General features: G+C 37.0%; 1 protein-coding gene across 1 annotated transcript; it reads right to left on the minus strand.

Annotated features, from left to right (window-relative positions):
* Window positions 1-885: 885 nt before the first annotated feature.
* LOC107824711 (putative lysophospholipase BODYGUARD 3) lies at window positions 886-6,032 on the minus strand. Its single transcript, XM_075231906.1, has 4 exons — window positions 5,084-6,032; window positions 4,320-4,648; window positions 3,387-3,586; window positions 886-1,497 (listed from the first exon to the last, which is right to left on the minus strand). The coding sequence occupies exons 1-4, from the start codon at window positions 5,652-5,654 to the stop codon at window positions 1,170-1,172; spliced, it is 1,428 nt and encodes a 475-aa protein (XP_075088007.1). The 5' UTR covers window positions 5,655-6,032; the 3' UTR covers window positions 886-1,169.
* Between the last annotated feature and the right edge of the window lie 16,499 nt (window positions 6,033-22,531).

The raw sequence follows: 22,531 nt of genomic DNA on the forward strand, positions 1-22,531 counted from the left end.
AATTCAGTGTGGATTTTAGGGAGAAAAAAAGGCATAAATGGCTACAGCAAGCTAAGTGTTAGGTCATTTATTTCAACAACCAACTTTAAATACATAGGCGTGTGGATTTGGAGCAAATCAGCAGAATTTACTTGCCTCATTATTTTCTCTGGCTAGCCACCAGCACAAGCATATCTAGAGTTAATCGGAGAGCATTCCAATTACTTTGAAAGGGCATTGCCCGGTCAACTTTGGTTGCCAAATTACAAAATCAAAAAAGAAAAAAAGAAAACTATACTCATAACTTATGGATTTGTCTTATTGTTGGGCTAAGCTAAATCAAAGGAATATAGGACCGTAATATTGTTCTCGTACGGTTTTCGTTAAAAGACTTCATTTAATTAAAAGTATCATTAGCTTCCCAATCTTTTCAACTACTAATATGATGCTTTTATATGCACACCCAACAATCTCCCTCTCGAACTAATTAAGATTCACATGGCTCATTGCCAGAATCCACGGGTCAATTCGAGATTTATTGTATGTCACCAAATATGCACAGAACATTTATAACCACCGAAACCCAGAGCTATAGCTTCTTCCGTGCACGTGCGTCTCCAAACTACCTTTGGCATGATAAAGGAAGTAAATTGAGCTCCACGCCATCACTTTGATGTCTCTGATGTATAATGTTAAGCAGTAAACATAGCTAGAGTTTCTTTATACTAAAATTTTGAATGATTCTATTATATACTGATATATAATTATAAGTATCTGAATAAAAAATATGGTGTAGTGAATTTAAACCAGAGCTATGTAATAATCTAAGGATGAAGTGAGTAGGCAATATAGTGAATGCAAAAGATCCGAACTAATTGATCTACAAAAAATGAGATGAAATACAAGTAGACATAAACATTTCCGTTGCTTCTTATTGCTCTTATACAATTACTAATAGGAAGAGATGAGAAACACTTTCGCATCCCATTACAAAGCTGTGGTGATACACTGATATACTAATTAATACTAGAATTATCTGAGTTTTGCAATCTTATCAAGAAAAAAAGGATAAAAAGAAATAAAAACTAGTCCAATAAAGCTTTCATTATATCCAAATTTGCTTCATTGGATTTGGTAAAGAAAAAAATGACATTGTTTAGCTAGGATCTTGATTCAAACACTTGAGGAATTCAAGTTGTGGAATTATTTCTCCAGATTTCTTCAAGTTCCCGAGCAAATACCTGCTGTCTGCCAACAACAATAGTGATGTGATCTTTGTTCTCAACTACCTTAACGTGAGCACGAGGAATTCTAGATTGTACGTTGTAGCTGCATTCGACGGGGATAAGCTCATCTTCTCTGCCGTGGAAAACTGTGACTTCGCATTTTAGACGGTTTTTTACCATGTCTAAGTAACCTTCAATTTTCCCAGCAGTGCCACAAATTATGTTGTGTAGTGTATGCCATGCTGCGTTGTGTGTATGACAGCAGAATCCCTCTACTAAGTATGTTCTGATCCTGTTGTTAAAATCATTTTTTGATGGTAAGTAAACAAGAAAGTAATGCTAAAAAAAGGAAAAACGGAAATTGATTAAGGTTCCGAAAAAAAAAACTTTTGATAGGAGAAAATTAATTAAGCTTGGTTTCTGTCAATAAATATAGATGACGTAAGAAAGAAATTGAGTTTTATCTACTTATGTATAAAAATATTTACACAATCAGTTACCTTTAAGGTAATTACTTGTAAATTTTTATTATTATTAATTGGTAAATGTGTAAATATGGTAACTAAACCTACTTAGGTATTGAGCCGGATTAGCAAATACATACAAACACCAATAGGAATTGTGATAGAGTGGTAAATACTCATTCATTCGTAACTAAAGGTGTCAAAGTCGAATCCTGGTATCGAGTCGCCTTTATTATAGAGCATTTAACCCCTCCCCCCACCCAATGTGGGACTTTTCCTCGTGAATCCGGATTTAGTCAGGCTCCGATCAGAGGGAATTCAGGATTTAAACCCTATGAATTCAACTTTTAAGGTTTTTAGTATTTTTAAAGTTATGGGTTCATATATATTATTTTTGCAATTTTAATAAATTTTTACATATAAATTTTTACTTTGCGTCGAAAGTTATGAATACAATTGAACCCCTCGGTAGAACACTGCATCTGCCCCAAACTCCAATGCTGATACTGGACAGCGGGTGAGACACAAAATAAGCAAATACATACAAACAATTTTATGTTGTCATTGTACTTTCACCCTCCTCCTGTTATTATTTGGGTCAACGTCAAGAGCTGACTTGGCTGACAATTCATAGAGTGATCAATGACACTATGACAGAGAGATGATAATGAATGCTAAAATGCTCAAGACAACCAAGCAAAAATCTACCACTAAATCTTAAATAATTATCAAGGAAATGACACGAATGGCATAATGAAATGTTGACCTAGAAGAAACAGTGGACATGCCCAAAGAGGAGGAAAAGAAAGGTTGGAACAGTAGAAGTAGTTGGTGGGCGTTGTTTGAGACTTTTATACCATTATTTGTCTACACGTAATTTAATGTCAAGACCTAGGGTACCTTTCCTCCCAATTTGCTGAGTCAGAGGAGTGGGGATTTCGTGTTTTATGAGTTTTAAATTCTAGGATAATAAATGTTAGTAATTAAATTTTTATATATATTTAATAATTTTTTTAATACAAATGTAAGATCTGAATTGCAGCTACTAGATTGAACTCGTAACTAATATTGCCCCTGGTTGTTTTTGTCCGAGTCGCAGTACCTTCAATCTTTTGATTAATATTTCGGTCATTGTATGACTTTAAGAATATATCATTAAAAATAAAATGAAAATCTTATTGTTAGCAAATTATCAAATATAAAAAAGATGTCATGATAACCAAATATGAAATCTAACAATGGCCTTGTACTAGGACATTCAAATGCTAAATTCCTTTTGTGGTCAAGAAACCATATACTCTCAAAATGTGGGACATAAACAACACATGAAATTGTTCTCTTTTCTCTTCCTCCACCGCTCCACTTGTTGTACATAATTGGCATCATAATTTAGAATTTAATTTATATGAAGACAATGCGAATACTTTCAACACTATTCGTGCAATTCAACATGTTGTAATATATAGTCTGCATTATTTTCTAAGTAACTAGTTCTCATTTATTACATTTATATTTTAGGTTATCTACTATGGTCTATCGATGATACGAGTTTAAACTATTTGATTATTGCTTAATGGAAAATAGAGGAGAAATTGACCATTATGATCCCATTAAATGCATTAACTATTCATAAAACTTAAGAGATGAGACAAGACCATAGTTAGCACAAAAGGACAGTTTAGTGTGGGTAGGAAATATTTGAATGAACGTAACGTACCTGTTTCTGGTGAGGAGTTTGGTGAGAAACTCCCACAAACGATGGTTTTTGCAGATAAGAAGGCAAATGGTTCGGCTTACGTGCTCATACCAACAAGCTATGGAAGCTCCAAATGCAATCGGTGGCCATATTCGTCTTGGCGCTATTCTTCTCATCATATACTGCGTCGCTTGTTCTCCCTTTGGTGCTGGAAAATATGGCTGTCATTTTGTACATTTATGTCACAAAACAAAAAAGATGACCTCAATTAATAAAGTCATTCATCAACTTTTCATGACAATTAATTATGTACGTACTATCCGAAATTTTAGCAACTCTGTAACTTTGATCTAATACTATCATTTAAAATTCACAAATGGTCATGTAACTATGATTTATTTTTTACCAAAATTATATAACTTTGTTTTTCTCACACAAAAATCATAAAATTTTTACTAACTCGTACAAAAATTATAGTGACCGAAAAATATAATTTTCTAATTTCACGATTTTTTATTTTCTGTCTAATAAATAATAATCCAATTAAAAAAGAAACTACTCAACCCGACCCGACCCACCCGACCTTTTATATATATATATATATATATATATATATATATACTAAAAGTGAATCCTTCAAAATACGGTACATCTATCTTTTGATCTAATACTACCCCGTCGTTAGGAAAAACTCTCAATTTTATCCTAACGGAGCTCCAATATTTAGTGTTAAATTTGAACATTTGCTCGAAAAATTTTGGACATGTAAAGTCCACCCAATATACGTTGGAGCTCCGCTAATGGTACATACAAATACGAGACGATTTGCCAACGACATAAGTATGAATGGATTAAAAGTATAACTAGAATAAAATTGAGCAATTCCTAATAGTATAACACGAAAATTAGACCATTTCCATTAAATAATCCTTGTGAAGATTGGTGGCAACTTACCGGTGCAAGTAAAGTGAGAGATTTAACTAAGCCAGGATGCTTTACAGCGAGTGCTAGCGCCAAAATGCAGCCCAAGGAATGTGCCACAATGTGGAAAGATTTCACCTTGTATGGCTCTAACACTGATTTTTCAATCATGTCAAGATGCTCTCTTAAGGTGTAAAGTGAATCATTTGGCTTTGGACTTCTTCCAAATCCCAGCAGATCCACCGCAAATAGGCGATATTTTGATTTTGCTGCCTTTGTAAAGTTAGGGAACAGAGTCTCTGTCCAAAATGCTGATGATGATATGAACCCATGAATGAAGATCACATTCTCTTGCACGTTCTCTGTGTTTATTATTCACACAGATAGAAGGCGTTAATCTAAGAAGAAACAAAAGAATATTCCAGTCTAGTCCAAAATAAATCTTTTGTCTCTGAACCGAGGGTCTCCCGAAAACAGTCTCTTTACCCATTCCGAGGTAGGGGTAAAATTTGCGTACACTCTACCCTTCCCAGATTTCACTTGTGGGATTCTACTAGATTGTTGTTGTTTGTCTAGTCCAAAATAAGTGCCGTTTAAGGTTTTAGCATACATAAGTACAAAACTTTGATCATAATTAAGGGTTATTTGACTAAATTACCCGTTATATCTCATCAAAATTTCCCTTTGATTTTAGTCATTTTCCAATGTGACACTTATTCTGAACCAAATTAATTTGGCTAAAACAACACTTATTTTGGATCAGAGAAGAAAGAGAGAAGAGAGTTTATTTGTCATACCTTTGACACCATCAACATGGACAAAAAGTGTATCTTTGCAAGAAGAGGACCAAGAATTACAAGTTTTACAATCACAATCCGACCATCTTGGAATGGGATGATATTGCTGGCCACCAATTTTGCCTTGGAGCATTTCCACAATGGTGGAATTAACAGTGAAAGTAGATCGCAGGGTTCCCTTTTTCACTGTGGCATTTTCCAATTTGAGCCGCTTGAGTTCATTCACTGTGGATTTTGACACTTCAGATACTAACGAAGACCGAGTGTAGAGTGTGTCTGATATTTCTTCTAGCTGCAATTTGTTGCGGCCAGAAGAAGTACTGAGACACACAATCTTGGATTCTCCTTGCTCGGAAACCAAGATTGTGCCACTGCTCTTCATAGCTTCTTTAGCTGACGAGCAGTAGCACGGTTTCCACTCTGCTTCAACGATGAAATCAATTACTTTGTAAGTGTAACAAAGCAGAAAATCAAGAATGTCAAGAAAAGAGAAGACAATGAAACTGATTGCTTCATTCATCATTCTGCCTGTCATTATGAATATCGATTTGGCCTTGTCCATTGTTGACATATTAGCAGTTTGTGTAAAGAGTGAATTGGGGTGTCAAGAATCACAAAAATTGTGTTTTTACTCTGCTTTGGTATGTCACAAAGATTATGTTAAGGCACCCGTTAGCTTTAGGAAAGCTCCGAGTGCCATTAGATGATGAAAAATAGCTAAGGGCACAATAATTTTTTTTGCCTAAGAATCTCACAAAACCATAAAAGAAAAGGTAAGGTGTTGAAAGATTATAAGCAAAAGGGGCATGGAAAATGGAACACATACACAAAATGACGACACAATGTTCTTGGATTAAATTGTTTGAGGAATGCGTGTGGGGTTGAGTTCTCTCTGTTCAAAATTTGGTGGGAGGAGAAAAGGGATAGATAAATATAGACACGTAACGGCTGGTAACAGATCAGTGAACTTTATTGATACATTAAAAACATTTGCTGGACTAAGAAAACAAGTTTGGTGGTGGTTGAACCTCTGAGTAAACAATACTTATAATGTTGCTCAACCTTTGTTTTACTCCATATATATAGTCACACACTCCTTATATACTTTAATAGTAATACTTCATTTTCGCTTGCAGCCCCTTAAGTTTTGGTTAAATAAATTTGCGATCCCTGTAGATATATATAAGAAATGCAACCACTAAGCCGGTATAACCACATCCTTAGATCAATTCATGCTTAGAAAGGTTAGAAATTACAAAGTGGAGCTTTGGAGCAACAATAAAGTTGTCTTTGTGTGACCTATAGGTCACGGTTCGAGCCGTGGAATCAACCGCTGATACTTGCATTATGATAGGTGACCATGCACAACTCTAGTCCTAAAAAGGATAAGTGGTCGCTGCAAATATAATCCGGTTTAAAAGTTCGGAGTCGAATCTCACAAAGAACTAAGGTTTAGCTACGAAGAAAAGTTTGAACAATTTCTAAGTTATAATATTAAGATTCTTATAACTAATTAACGAACAAATTAAAGTAGTAGATTAATAACTAAAGATACTAAGGGTTGGAGACAAGATTAAGGAGGTCTAGAGTTATGATTTCCCAAATTGTCGGAATCCTTCCTACTATGTCTTTTATAGTTTTGCCAAATTATTCTCTACGGATCGTTAGTATTTCGGGTGTCTCTTTCGAGCAACTATCATAATTTACTAGATATATTCTCTCGAACTACGCTAGCTGGCACTAATTCACCGCTCACTACGATTGCACCAAGATTTCTTTATTTCTAATCCTAACTTTAAACCCTCCGTATTGATTTCTCACATACGTTAGGAGTATTGTTGTTCAACAACTACCTAAATGTGTACCCGCTCTCAAGCAATACACATTAAATAGGCACAGCCAATTGATGGTCATTCAATCAACATCAATAAACACGTAATTGACCGAGTAGAGAAATCCAACGGATCAATTATATAAAAACATAACAAGAATTTATCCTACAAAAAAGTTCCATCAAAACTCTAGATAACAAATTAGCTATTCATAATAGTATGCAAAACTACAATACTAGAATTCATAACTAATAATGGAAATAAGGACAAGGAAGTGAAAAACTCATAGAAGAATTCTCTGCCTCGCTCCTAGCGTGTTCTTGCCTTCTTAGGTCGAATCTCCCTCCAAATTAGTGTCTCCCCCTCAAAAGCACGTTTTAGGATGTATTTATAGCGACTAGGGTTTGTATGAGGCGAATTTTCCTACTTCTATTTCAGATTGGAAAAGTTGGTTTCTTTTGCTCCGTTCCTGATCTGGCGAAGTGAACCTCGCTTTGCTGTCTGTGAGTTTTTTCTTCAGCTCTATTTTCACCAATTTTTCTTCTATTTGGTCCTTTTCCGCATACGTTTGTTCCTACACATAAGAAATACGTAATGAGAATATTTTTATTTCAAAAGCGATGTGAACGAGCACAACTCACACAATAATTAATACAGAAACACACTCAAAACATGCACTTTTCACCCTTTATCACCACCCCACATTTAAATTCTTTCTCGTCCTCGAGCAACTTAAAATTAAGCGCATAGGTAAGAAATATCTTTCATAACATACTCAAGCATCACACCAATGATAATGGTTTATATCAACGCTTAAAACACAACATATGCACTCTTCATATATTTTCTCAAGTTTTAAACTCACGCCAAGATTATTTAAAAAAATCATGTGGCTCTTTCTAACATCCTCGCCTCAAAACTTGACTCTAATGCATTCCACTCTATGATTCACTCTTTGTGCCAGCTCAAAAATCAAGGTCTCTACCAATCCTTTGCAAATCATATGCCCTCACCAACAAACGAGATAGAAAATAGTCCACCCACTCAAATATAAGTTCAAGTATAGTCTAAGGACTCAAATATAGAAAGAATTCGCTCACTCTCTCAAAGAAACTCTTATGCCACCCAAGCTCATACCATAGGCTTGGTCGTAGTGTAAGTCTCTTCTAATTTAAGCTCGTAAAGTCTGGGATCAAGTAAGACTTTATAGGTTATAATATAGGCTAAGGGACGGGTAGAATATATTTGAGAAAATAATGACTAACCCTCCTAAGCACTTTAATACACTACACTTCACTTCTAAGCACCTTTTTCATGACCACTTCAATGTCTTGCCATGAAACCATACATATTTAAGCCCTTCTTCGTTAAATATATCAACATATAGATACTTATTAGCCCAGACAAAGATATGTGAGGTGTTATTCATTTTTTTCTCTCTCTCCTTAATTTGGTATTTTTGGCTAAAATGTTTTTTGGTTTAAACACAACTGCACCTTGTCCAATCTCTTTCTTTACTCTTCTATCTACTTAAGTACTTTCGGAGGTAGAGGTTCAACAAAATTTGATTTAGAACAAAGGAGATTCGGCTTATAATGTAGTTTCCAAAAAAAAAAGGTCTACATGCTCAAAAGAAGTGACTACAGATAATATTAGCACTGATAGACAAATAGGCTAAATGGTCAATCAAAGAAAGCCTATATCACTTCCCAAACTTACAAGATTTAATCATTTCGCTTTGACTCACACACGGGGCAAGTTCTAGACAAACAACGGATGGCACAGAGTACAACACAAATTTCACCTTACACAATGCATATGACTCACTTAGAACAGTTCAGACCCGACTCTAAAGTTAAAGCAACTAGCACAGTCATCATAAAATTTAAGCACACGAAAATTAGTCATAAGAGTCGAAAGATGAGCCCCGGTGTCAAAATAAATTCACATACATTCTCAAAGCATATAATTACAATGACCATAAAGAAAGAACTTAGTGCGAATACTCCATCTATAAGCCCCAATATAAAATATGTCAAAAAGCATAGATACTCAAGTTCTCCCCATTCCATTATCAGTTCAAAAAGAAAAAAATGAAATTTTTTTTGTATTTTTCTTTGGACTTTAAACCCTCAAGAAAACTGTCTAAGAAATCCATCGTTGGAAAAAGTCCAAACCTTTTTGAAAATTTTGCCTACAAAAAAGATTAATAACCGGTTCAAAGAGTCATCACTTGAAAAAGAACTGTGGCCCTAAGAAAAACCAAGGGGGGGTTATTTCTTCCTAATTAAATTTTTTTTTCAACACACAAAAAATAACACAACTAAAATAGGATAGAAATTCGTCCAAACAGTCTCTTCACCCCACACTTAGAATCGTGCATTGTTTCGAATACAGACCCATAAATATAAGAGGGTAAAAGAAACTCTCTGGTAGGCCAAAGCCTGAAGCATTAGCAGCCCGTGGGGTACTCAGACTTCTCCCAGACATGATTTTTTGTGCGGACACCCCGCACTTAGTTCTAACCATCTCACTTGATTTTGCTTTTTTTTTTCCAGTGTCCTTGCTTCCCATGCTCCTAGAGAAATAAAAAATAATACTACAAGAATAATACAATAATAAAAAATAAAAATATAAAAAAGCAGTAAAGCTGGGTTGCCTCCCAACAAGCGCTTAATTTAACATCGCGGCACGACGCGAATCACTTTTTGCCTCCACCTTGAGCTTATGAATTGAACCTCAAGTTTTACTTCAAATTTTCTACTATACTCCAAAGGTGGTGGAACAAATCTAACTGCCCCAAGAAAATAATGTAGTATTCTACACTTCTTAGCCTTTGCATGAGGTATGTAATCCTGACTTTCTGGCAAGAAGAATTCCAAAATATAGGCACCTTATTCCTCATTCCTTGACTCCTCAATTGGCTCAGATGACTCTATTTTCATATCATCATCTAAACTCAATGTGGAAAAATGCTTGGAGTGTGGACCAATGCGCTCAACTACATGAACATTGGGATTGTCAACATCCTCAATACCAATGACACTAGAGTCAACTAATATGTATCCTCAATGTCCTTAGTTGACTCTAATATCTCTTCTACAACACGGGCATCCTCAAATTTTAATTGGATAGATTGTTGGTGTTCTACTTTGACCTCCTCCATTAACACCTCCATCTCTGCATCTAATGCATGCTCGTTTTGGTTACTATCCATAATATTAGCTTGTTGAGCATTAAATGCTTCAATCAATTGACTCACTTGTGCCTCCAGGTTAAGAATAGTTGCCTCTTGCCTTTGGATAGTCTCTCATTGCCTTTGTATTTGCAGTTGTTTCTCATTACTTTGTTCCATGAGGTACTTTAACATATCTGTGATCTCCTTCAGGTCAGCTTTTCCGAGTTCTTTATTACTGTTAACCTCATAAAAGAAAGTAGAACAATCATAATAAGTGGTTGGAGGAGGATAAGAAATACAAGCATAACCATAAAAGTGACCATCTTGACCACTACAAATATCACATACGTTCCACACATAAGATTGAGTTGGTACACATAACTTGCTCTCGAAAATATTTTGACCATTTTTGTCACAGGTGATTTCCTCCGCAATATGCATAAGGAAGATCAACAGTAGAATTAATAATAAAACTCTCATAATTCCACGATGCCATATTTCTCAAATTAACAAGTAAAACTAAAATAAAAAAAATAAATAATAGAAAATAAAATAAAAGTTCAAACTTGAAAACTAATAATATGTACACGTACAGCTACACCGTTAGTTCCTCGGCAACAACGAAAAAATTTGATCATGCCCAACTCTTATCCTAAAAAGGATAAGCGGTCGCTGCAGGTCTAAAAGTCCAGAGTCGAATCCCACAGAGAACTAAGGTTTAGCTACAATTGTTTACTATCACTAAGAAGACAAGTTCTAATAATTTCTAAGTTATAAATATTAAGCTTCTTATATTTAATTAACTAATAGATTAAAGTAGTAGATTAACAACTAAAGATACTAATGGTTGGAGACAAGATTAAGGAGGTCTAGAGTTGTAATTTTTCAATTGTCGGAATCCTCCCTGCTACGTCTCCTATAATTTTGCCTAATCATTCTCTACGGATCGTGAGTACTTCGGGTGTCGTAATTCTCTTTCAAGCAACTACCACAATTTACTAAATATATTTTCTCGAACTACACTAGCTGGCACTAATTCACCGCTTACTACGATCGCACCAAGATTTTGTTATTTCTAATCCTGCCTTTAAACCCTCTGTATTTGTTTCTCACATACGTTAGGAGTAATGTTGTTCAACAACTACCTAAATGCGTACCCTCTCTCAAGCAATACTGACTATTCAATTAACTGCAATAAACATATAATTGAACAAGTAAAAAAATCTAACATCTCAATTATATAAAAGCATAACAAGAATTTATCTAACAAAAAGGTTCATCAAAACCCTGTATAGCAAATTAGCTATTCATAATTGTATGCAAAAATACAATACTAGAAATCATAACCAATAATGAAAATAAGGAGAAGGGAGTGAAAAACTCGAAGAAGAATTCTCCGTGTTGCTCCTAGCGCGTTCTTGCCTTCATAGGTCGAATCTCCCTTCAAAGTAGTGTCTCCCCCTCAAAAGCACGTTTTAGGATGTATTTATAGCGACTAGGGTTTGTATGAGGCGAATTTTCCTTCTTCTATTTCAGATTGGAGAACACCCACTTGAGTGCACCCCTTTCCCTGACCCTGTGTGAACACGAAATACTTTATGTAACTACTGGTTATATATATATATATATATATATATATATATATATATATATATATGAGAGAGAGAGAGAGAGAGAGAGAGAGAGACCCCTTTATATTGAGAAAAATTTAAGTTCTGCACCGATGATGTATAGATTTTTATGTCATTAGGTTAAGTCAACCTATAATAGCAAGTAAATTTTTATAAGAAGTCTAATATTTAAAAATTCGTGACATTCTTAGTATTTATAACTTAAATCCTACTTACATGTAAGAATCTTGTTAGTTACGTTAGATGGAATGACATAAAGCATTTCTAGAAACATTTATTCCCATAGCTCTAATGAATATTAACTTATGATCTTAGCTTACTCATCTAAATAATTGTTTACCCGAAAAATGGATAAAGTTGAATTTATACGTAGTTCTAAGGATACGTGGTATAACTTGATACAAATTGGAGAAATAAGTAAATGTATATTGAAATTAACTGTAAAAGGAATGAATACAAACCCAAATTGAATAGAAATTGATTGATAAGAGAACAAGATGAATCAATATCAAAGCCCAAAAAGGATAATATTTGCTAGATATTATGTAAATCTCAGTAAATTTGAATGTGAATCAATCTCCCCATTGTACAGATGATAACCACTCTTAATATAGTGGGGGAATCCTACTTTGGATATAATTAAAAATACATACGATCCCATGATAGATTAAGTAATTAGTTTTTTCTTGATTCAAGCCGTGATTTCCGCCGAGATTCTTTCCCCAAATGCGATTATAACGGCTTTTTGCTCCTTGACTCGGTCTCGATCTTGGCCGGTCTCGGTATCGGTCGGTCTCGGGTTCTCGAGCTCGATCTTGACTCTGTATCATGGCTCGATATTACAACGATGAACCTCGAACCGTCATGTTCCAATCTCTTTTAGTCATATTAAGGGCAGACTCAGTTTTGACCGTATACAGATAGTCCTCTCGTTTCTCGGAAAGGAGATGATGAGAAGCGATATGAATTCCCGAATTTTGACTTGGTGGATGATGATGTCAGCGACAAGCTCGATTGTGACGCATGTGACAAACGTCACGTCGGTCCAGTTACCAAGAAATGAAATGCGCGTCAGTCGACGGTCGACCACTGCCGATTTTGAACCGTCGTTGTGAAATCTATAAATAGCCCCTTTCTTCATTATTTCAAACTTTTACCTTCAAATCTTTTTTATTCCAATCTTCACAATTCTTTGTGTTAACCAAAGCTCCCTATTTCCAGGTTTTGGGATTTCTTTGCTTGTTCTTCTCAAAACACCAAATACTTCAATCTCCCTTCTTCTTTGTTTACAAAAATTTTAGATGGACAAAATATCCAAAACCGTTCCGCAGAAAGAGGTTACTTCCTCATCTCGGCCGGCCGGTGAGAAACGTGTGGTGGAGCCACGCCTTGAAGAACTCATTCCCGGTGGGTGTGTTATCGATTCCGACTTTAAGGTCGAGAAACCCTCATCGGTTGTTGGTCGATGCGAGCCGGTATCGAGATATATATTCTCGATACCCCAAAGCCTTCTTGATTTTGTGAAGAAAGATTGCAATTAGGAAAACAAAGAGGTTGTGATATCGGCACCGGAAAAGCGATCACTACCCACGTGGAAGGGTACCTGAGTGTTTACACTTATCCTTTCACGCTGGATCCCCCCGATCCGGTCATCATCGATTTATGCAAGAAATACCAAGTGACCCTCAGTCAAATACAGCCTTCTTTCTGGAGGATCGTAATATTGCTCTGCTTCTTCGTGAGCAAAATCGATAGGCTCCCTTTTACCCTTGACCACCTCGTACGATTATATAGCCCTCGACTCTATCGAGGTGGTCTGATAAAGCTTTAACGCCGGGCCACCAAGGCGTTCACCTCGAGTATCAATGAAGACAAAGATTGGGGCTGGATGGTTCGGTTCGTTCGGGTGAAGACCACGGACCTAATCCCGACCGAGCATGCCATTTTCTGAGAAATGGAATATGAAACGTTAGTATGATACCGTTTTTAATTTCCGTTTGTTGTTTTTATTTCTTCATCCCTTCTTATCAGTGTTTTTCTCGATGCAGCCACTGTATGGATGCCGGGTGCGGTTCCCTATCTCGAGAACTGGGTCAGGAGCCTGGTCTCGACATCAACATATGTCGAGCGTGCATGGTGCGAGTTGTCAAAGGGCCGGTGAGAGGCTCGTACTCATGGTAAACCTTCTTCTTGACTTACCGGCTTGCCTATCATTCAAGCATTTTTTTTCAAGCATAAGATTTACTTACTTTTCTTATTTTTGTAGGTCTCGGAATGGATGCGGTCATGAGACCCCATCAGGTGATGAAGAAGCTTTACCGCCTATCTCAAAATCGGAGAAGGTGATTAAGAGAAAAAGGGCCTCAGATTCCAAGGGTCAAAAACACAAGAAAAGAGTGGCCCGTAAAACTAAGGGGGACACAATCCCACTGACTATGGAGTCAGTCCTGAGTCTAATGGATGAAGAAGAAGAAGAAGGTGTCTCCGGGCTGGCGGCCTGTGCACGAGCTAGCACCGATTTTCAAAGAACTTTGGTATCGGTGGGAGTTGATACTGCTCCGTCCATGGTTGATGAGGTCGAAGAGGAGACTTCGACCCAAGTTCCCGAGCCAAGGGGGACCGAGGATGTTGTACCTTGTGGCATAGAGACTGTCGAAGAGGCAGTGGATGCCGGTGCAGAAACCGAGCTTGAGGCTCCCTAAGACGAAGGCAGCGCCCAAAAAGACCTACTCGGGGCAATAGAGATCAGGTAATCCCCCTCACTTACTTTATTTTCCCAGTCGATGATACATAACACTCAAGCTGTGGAGATTTATCACGGGGAGGGGGGGCATGGAGAGGAAGATCCTTTCCGTGGTTATTTTGTCGGGTTAGAAGATGTCACCGGTCCGAGTGACTTGTAGGCTCCGAAGAAGAGCTCGAGCGAGGTGGGAGCGCCTTGTCTTTTCAACGAAGCCCAACAGGACCTGAATCGGGTAAGTTCATATTTTCTTTGTCAATTTTCATACTTGTGTTTTTCTTCCCTTGTATAATTCCTTCTTTTTATTTTTTTAGGCTTCTGTGCTCCATCACAAGGCATTTTTCCGATCCCGAGGGGAGCTGAGCCAGTACGAAGCCGAAGTCCGAGGGCTTACTAAGGAGAGAGATTCCTTCAAGCTTCTTAGTGAACAGAGAGAAGGAGAAGCAAAAAGACTTCGGCCTGAGCTAGAATCAGCTCGGAAAGAACAAGCTGATCTGGCCGAGCAGGTAAAAAAAATTTGAATTTAATGATACTGATTCGGGAGTGATGACTAGCAGTTCGGTCCTGCATGTCCAACAAAAGTTCGATGTGATCAGGCAGCTTCGTGTTGAAGTGGATGCAGTGAAAACGGAGGCCGAGGAATGGAAGAAAAACATGGACTGCCTTGCCTCAGAAAATGAGACTGTCCGAACTCAACTGGCCTCGGCTGAGACCCAACTCCAAAGCTTGAAAGAGAAAGCCTTGGTGCAAGCCAAGAAAATCGAGGAGTTCCAGTCTTAGTTGGGCTCAGCTACTTCTGATCGAGAGAGACTGTCCACAGAACTTGCGGCGGCCAAATCGGAGGTCGAAAAAGCCATGGCCAATGCTGATGCAATGATGGTCATTTATCGGTCTGATGCTGAAGCTACTCAGGTTCGAGCAAAGGAGGTTGCTGAGGCTGCTCAGGCTCGAGCAAACTGGGTTGCTGAGCATGCTAAATGCCAGTATCAAAGGGAGACTTTCGAGGAGATCCATACTCGAGGCTTCACTCTTACAGACGAAATTGAGAAAGCTAAGGAGCTTGAAGCCAAAACCAGAGTGTTGGCCTTTCCTGATGATGATGATACCAGGAGTATGAGTCGATCTGAAAGTGAAGGAGGCCTCGAGAGCGAAGATGCTGCTCCCGGAAAGGACTAAGTCCTTTAGTATTTTTTTTGTTTCTTATAAGACCGTTTTGGTCTTTTGTAGAGAAACTTGATCGGGTCATGCTGCCTTTGTAAATGATTTTTGACATATATATAAAGCTTTCTTCCTTTTTGCCTAATGTAATTATGAAGTTGTATTCTAAGATTCGAGGTTTAAACAATTTTATTGGAATGAATTAGTACAGCCCATAGACTTTATTTGAGCGAGGGCGGTCTTTCAAACTCAAGACAGAAAACAACCCTTCAGCTTTATGATCGAGTGAGTGCTTGCTCGAACTCGAAGTAAAGTAACCCTTAGTTTTTCTTATTTGAGCGAGGACGGTCTCTCGAACTTAAGATAAAAAACAGCCCTTAGGCTTTATGGTCGAGTGAGTGCTTGCTCGAACTCGAAGTAAAGTAACCCTTAGGTTTTTTATTTGAGCGAGGACGATCTCTCAAATTCAAGACAAAATATAGCCTTAGGCTTTAAAGTCGAGTGAGTGCCTGCTCGAACTCGAAGTAAAGTAACCCTTAGGCTTTTGTAAAAAAGATTGTTTATGGCTTTGTCCCCTTTTCGGCTTGAAAGAGTTTCTTATCATTCGTATTTGCGAAATGTGTAATGCCTTATCATGAAATAGGGAATTGTTCGAGAGTTCGAATTATTTTGTACTCATTAGAGTTTTCGAGGCTTGATATTATCGAAGCCTTTCATGATTTTGCCCGGGGGGTAGCCTTTTTAACCGGTTTATGATTGATTTCGAAGGCCTATTTTGTTACGGAATTCGGACGTCTCCGATTTGTGTTAATTCGGCAGTAGCCTCTTTAGTCCGGGATTTGAGTCTTGGGCTTATTTTTCCATTTTGCTTTCGAGCTTGCCCAAAGTATCAGTCCCTGAGTGGGGTGGCCGTGGCCTATAAAAATCACTCTTTAGTTCGGGATTTGCCTTTTGGGCTTATGATCTTCGGAGTTTATATAATTCGATCCCGTTTTGGATAGCAATCCCTGATTTGTGGGGGTAATCATTCGAACTCTAGTCATGGTCGGCCCTTAAGCTTGTTTGCATAATAGATCGAGAATATGAAGTAGAAGAACCTTGCTGAGGTATGAGATATCGGTAAAGAAGAAATTTCTCTTTATAAGTCATTATACATGCGTACATGTTTTGTACCAGGGCTTGAGCAAACTACGCGGTCATGGTTCATTTGACCATTTCACCCTTTCAAATTTTTCTTATTGAGACCCTATTGCCGTGAAGTAACTTCCTTGCATCGATATTGATATTCGAGGGCAATGACTCCCAATATTCGAGGTTGATTGTAAATAGGCCTCATATACTGTTGAATTGTTCTAAGTTAGCACGATCAATGGTTTCCTCATTAAAAACCTCACCGGAAAACTCATTTGGGACAAAATCGGTCTAAGAAAAAGAGTTCAATGTGTGCTTTCAGACCTAAAGGCTTCGTGTTGAAGAATCCATCCCTATTTCTGGTCGAACACCTGCAAGGGTTAGTTTCGAAATACAAATGAACATGGGAGGGTCGTACCTTTGCAGTAGTATCGTTTTAGGTAAGATACGTTCTAATTGCTTGGTAGTTATTTGCCGTTTATCATACCGATCTTGTAGGATCCTTTTCCGACGATTTCAAAAACCTGATACGGTCTTTCCCAGTTCAGACCCAGTTTTCCTTCATTTAGATTTCGAGTGTTGAGGGTGACTTTTCTTAGCACCAAGTCCCCGATGTTAAAATGTCGAAGATTGGTTCTTGGATTGTAGTACCTTTCGATCCGCTGTTTTTGGGCGGCTAATCGGACGAGAGCAGTTTATCGTCTTTCGTCCAACAATTCTAGGCTCGTATTCATGGTCTTATTATTCGACTCCTCTGTTATATATCGAAACCTGATGCTAGGTTCTCCAACCTCGACCGGGATCAGAGCTTCGGCGCCATAAACCAACGAGAATGGTGTTACTCGGGTATTGAATTTCGATATTGTGCGGTATGCCCATAGGACCTCGAGTAGTATTTCTCTCCATTTTTCTTTGGCGTCAGTCAATCTATTCTTAAGATTTTGGATGATAGTTTTGTTGGTCGATTTGGCTTGTCCGTTCCCGCTGGGATGATAAGGTGTTGATAGGAACCTTTTGATCTTGTGATCCTCGAGAAATTTAGTTACTTTGTTGTCGATGAATTATTTTCCATTATCACATACAATCTCGGATGGCATCCCGAATCGACATATGATGTGGTCCCAAATGAAGTCTATCACTTCCTTTTCTCTGACTTTCTCGAAAGCCTGTGCTTCAACCCATTTAGAGAAATAATCAGTCATAAACAAAATAAACTGAGCCTTACCTAGGGCCGATGGGAGGGGCCCAACGATGTCCATTCTCCATTTCATGAAGGGCCATGGAGATAGGACCGAGTGGAGTAGTTCCCCGGGCTGATGAATCATGGGCGCATGCCTTTGGCCTTTGTCGCATTTTCAAACGAACTCCCTTGCATCCTTTCCCATATCGGTCCAATAACACCCTGCTCTAATTACTTTGTGGACCAGCGAATCGGCATCGGAATGATTTCCACAAGTGCCCTCGTGAATTTCCCGTAAGATGTAATCGGTATCTCCTGATCCCAAATATATTGCCAATGGTCCATCGAACGTCCTTCTAAACAGCGTTCCGTCTTCGGACAAAGTGAACCGTGCTGCCTTTGTGTGCAGAGCTCTCGATTCCTTTGGATTTGATGGAAGCTTCCTGTTCTTAAAGTACTCTATGTATTTGTTTCTCCGATCCTAGTTAAACTTATGGAGTTTATCTCGGCATGACCTTCTTCGATTACTGATCTCATGAGTTGTACGACAGTCCCCGAGTTGAGTTCGTCATCTTCGACTGATGAACCTAAGTTTGCAAGAGCATTGGCCTCGCTGTTCTGTTCTCGGGGTACATGTTGTAAGATCCATTCCTTAAATCGATGTAGAGTCACCTATAGTTTATCCAAGTACCTCTGCATTCAATCTTCTCGGACTTCAAAAGTCCCGTTAACTTGGTTTACCACAAGGAGGGAATCACACTTAGCCTCTACGACTTCCGCTCCCAAGCTTCTAGCTAGTTCGAGACCTGCAATCATGGCCTTATACTCGGCCTCATTGTTAGTTAATTTTGTAGTTCTGATAGACTGTCTAACTACATTACCTATGGGTGATTTTAGAATGATTCCTAGTTCGGACCCCTTCGCGTTCGAGGAACTGTCCGGAAAAAGGGTCCAGACTCCCGAAGAGGTACCCGATTTTATGAGTAGTTCTTTTTCAATCTCGGGTACGAAGGCCGGCATAAAGTCAGCCACAAAGTCTGACAATATTTGAGATTTGATGGCGGTTCAGGGTCGATACTCAATATCATACCCACTGATTTCTATGGCCCATTTGTCTAATCGACCCGAAAAGCTCGGGTTTGTGCAAAATATTTTGAAGAGGATAAGTTATTATAACACATATCGGATGACACTGAAAATATGATTTTAGTTTTCTAGAGGCGCTTATTAAAGCAAGCGCTAATTTTTCTAAGTGTGGATATCTAGTTTCGGCCTCGCCTAAGGTCCGACTGACATAATAGATAGGGAATTGCGTACCTTGTTCTTCTCGAACCAGGACTCCACTTACCGCTATCTCCGAGACAGCTAAATACAGTAAAGCTGTTCGTCCACTTTCAGGGTATGAAGCAGTGACAGGCTCGATAAATACCGCTTTAGTTCGTATACAATAATCATATTTTATTTAAGGGAACACCTTCGCCATTAAATATGTATTTTGGTATAAACTATAAAGCATAAGGTTATTGTTACAAAACAACCTATATATGGGTTAATGCAGACTGCTCCAGCAGTTGCAGTTTCCTCCAAATCAATGCCTTATGAATCTGCTTACAATTAATAAAGTATTTTCTCCATATTTTTTCTTGGAAAAAGTGGGGAGATGGTGGAAACATTTAGGCTTTGACAGAAAGGAAAAAGAAAAAGATATATTAGAACGCCTACTTTGGATGAAGAGGCGGATGCACCCTTATATAACACCGGGTTCATGTTAATTCAATTCTTTCGATGCAATATATAAATTTATATATAAAATTTTATTAAAATTATAACAATAGTAATCTTAAAAAAATAATATATTTAATACTAAAAATCTTAAAGATTAAACCTATAAAATTTAAATTTTTGATCCATCTATGTTTTGTTGTGTTCTGAGAAATAGAAACTGTAACGATACTACCCAGTGAATATTCCGCATTAATACAATACTTGACATAAAATACTAAGTTTGCAAGGATTGTGCATAAGAACTTTCAATATTTTGTCCATTTTTAGTCTTTCGTTTGTCCATTTTCTGTCTAAACAGTGCAGGGAGGAAATTCAACAATTAGAGACTGCAACTCTAATCCTAATATTTTCCATCTGCAACCTTTAATTTGTTAGGAAGGTCTAAAAATTAAAGTGTTTTTTGTTTTATTCCCTCTTGTTGGAGCTATATTGTTGACGTGAGCGATTTTGGTTTTGATGATTGACAAAGGAACACATGCATAAACCAGGTCCATGAACAGTGTACACATGTGACAGGCAGAATCAAGCAAAAGGCATGCACGTGAAAGGGATAAGTATAAGTGGTTATTTCTGATAATCCCTGAACGAAAAGGTTGCGTATTTGATAAGGAGTATACTTGAAGAGAACTCTATCGAAGATAATGAAATAGTTAGAAGTTGAAGATAACTAGAACTCTTCCACCAAGGAAGAGTAAAACATTAGACTTCTAGTTAATCCTTATTCTATTAACTCTATAAATATAAGTTTTGTTCTCTTTTACAGGTGATGCACAGATACTGAAGTTAAGCACGAGTTTAGAGCAAAATAGCAAGGCATTTTGTGAGCAATTCCTGTGAGCTTTAAGAGTGCAATCCTGAAGCTACACGAACCACATTGAAGAATCAGCTCCATAAAGAGTTTTATGTGTCTTTCTTTATTTCTAATTCAAAGTGTAGTAGGCGTTTGAAGTTGTACCTTTCAGCTTTCTAAGAAGCAAATTGTCCTAGGTACCAGAGTTGTATCTTTCAAGTTAGAGTTAACTTGAAACAGTCGCAACAGCCTGTGGCTGGTTGCTACAAGAGTTAGAGGTAATCCTTAGGATTGCAAGAGTTTGTAAATTTTGTTGTTGGCTCAGAGTTGTAGTGAAGTGTTTGGGAAAATCCTACTGAGTAGTAGATTGTGATTTTTTCACCTTTTGAGCCGAGTATTTTTCACGTAAAAATCCTTGTATTCTTTACTTTCTGCATTATTTATTTCACAACTGTAGTATAAGGAACGCATAGAAGAACCAGTTCCTTCGATAATTCAATACACGCGAAAATTGAGCACCACACAAATCACCTCTCTCGTATGGTTTTGAAGTATAAAACATCATATATTATGTGAACTTTTCCCTAGTATATATATTCTTTCATTCGCAACTAAATACCGATACTGAAAAAAAAAGAAAAATAAGGCTTAAGCTTAATTAGTTGGATTAAAAAACATGTCAGGATGCAAGCAGGATCCAAATCATTTTTTGAAGAAAATGCAATAAGTTAAAATGATGGAAAAGTGGTTTCGTAACACTAGAAAGGAATTTAATGCCACACATGATTTGGCTAAACAGTTACGTATAAGAATTTGGTTATCAATTTTAAAAACTACTTCCCCCATTCATTTTTAGTTAGCACGTTTTGACTTTGCACATCCCTTAAGAAATAATAAATAAAGTGCATAATTTATCATGATACCCATATTAATTGATGCATATTTTATTGGATTTGAGAAAATGATTTGAAATGAGTAATAAATAATGTGGGTATAACAAGAATTTCTTTTTTGTCTTCTCTTTATATGCGTAAAGTGACAAGTAAAGATGAAAATTTATTTTTAGTATACATGCCAAGTAAAAATGAACGGAGAAAATAAAATGCTATAATTGTCACATAAAATAGTAATTAATTCTTGCTAAAATTGGAAAGTATATTAATTAAGAGCTTCTGATGTAATTTGCCGAATTTATTTCTCGCACATGGGGTGGGCATAGATTGGGCAAACTCGAAATACAAACCAAAATTAGACTTTTTTAGATTTTTGATTTGGATATTTGGATTACGGATTCGATTTTGGATTTGATTTTTAACATTTTTGGATTTTGGATTTGATTTTTAATATTTTTGGATTTTGGATTGAATAATGGATTTGGTACTTCGGAATTTTGGATATCCGAAAATTCAAAAATTTTATACTTTATATTTAGTCTATTATCCATATGCTAGTAGTAATAAGTCAACACCCTACCCATTAGATATTATCTCATATATTCAATATTAATTACTAAATTACTGCCATAATACTTTTTATTTGGATATATTTTTACTATAGCTACTTCTTATCAGCCGTATTAATGTCTTGCATTTTCTTGATAATAATTTCATTACTTAAATACTTTATTTGGATGATTGCAGTGAGAATGAGGAACTTTTCAGGCCATTTAACGTGAGTAGTTCATTTGGAATTTCACTTTTGTAAAAAGAAGAAACATCTTAACTTATAAACTGAAAACCCAAAATCCAAAATATCCAAACCGATTAATTCAAAATCGAACTTAAAAAATTCGATCCAATCCGAACTTATTTAAATTGAATTAGGATTGTAATTTCTTCGATCTGAAAATCGAAAATTCATACTAAGATTTTTATATTCAATCTGATCTGCCCGAACACTCCTATTACCATCTTTCAAAAGTTAGTGAAACCATAATTAATGCGAGAAAAGAATTTCAAAGGCATGAAATCCTCCAAACCTCTTTGCATTTAATGCTAATTTTCCCTGCCACATGACTTGCCAT

This window comes from Nicotiana tabacum, chromosome 15 (assembly GCF_000715075.1).
Source record: "Nicotiana tabacum cultivar K326 chromosome 15, ASM71507v2, whole genome shotgun sequence".
Lineage (NCBI taxonomy): Eukaryota > Viridiplantae > Streptophyta > Magnoliopsida > Solanales > Solanaceae > Nicotiana > Nicotiana tabacum.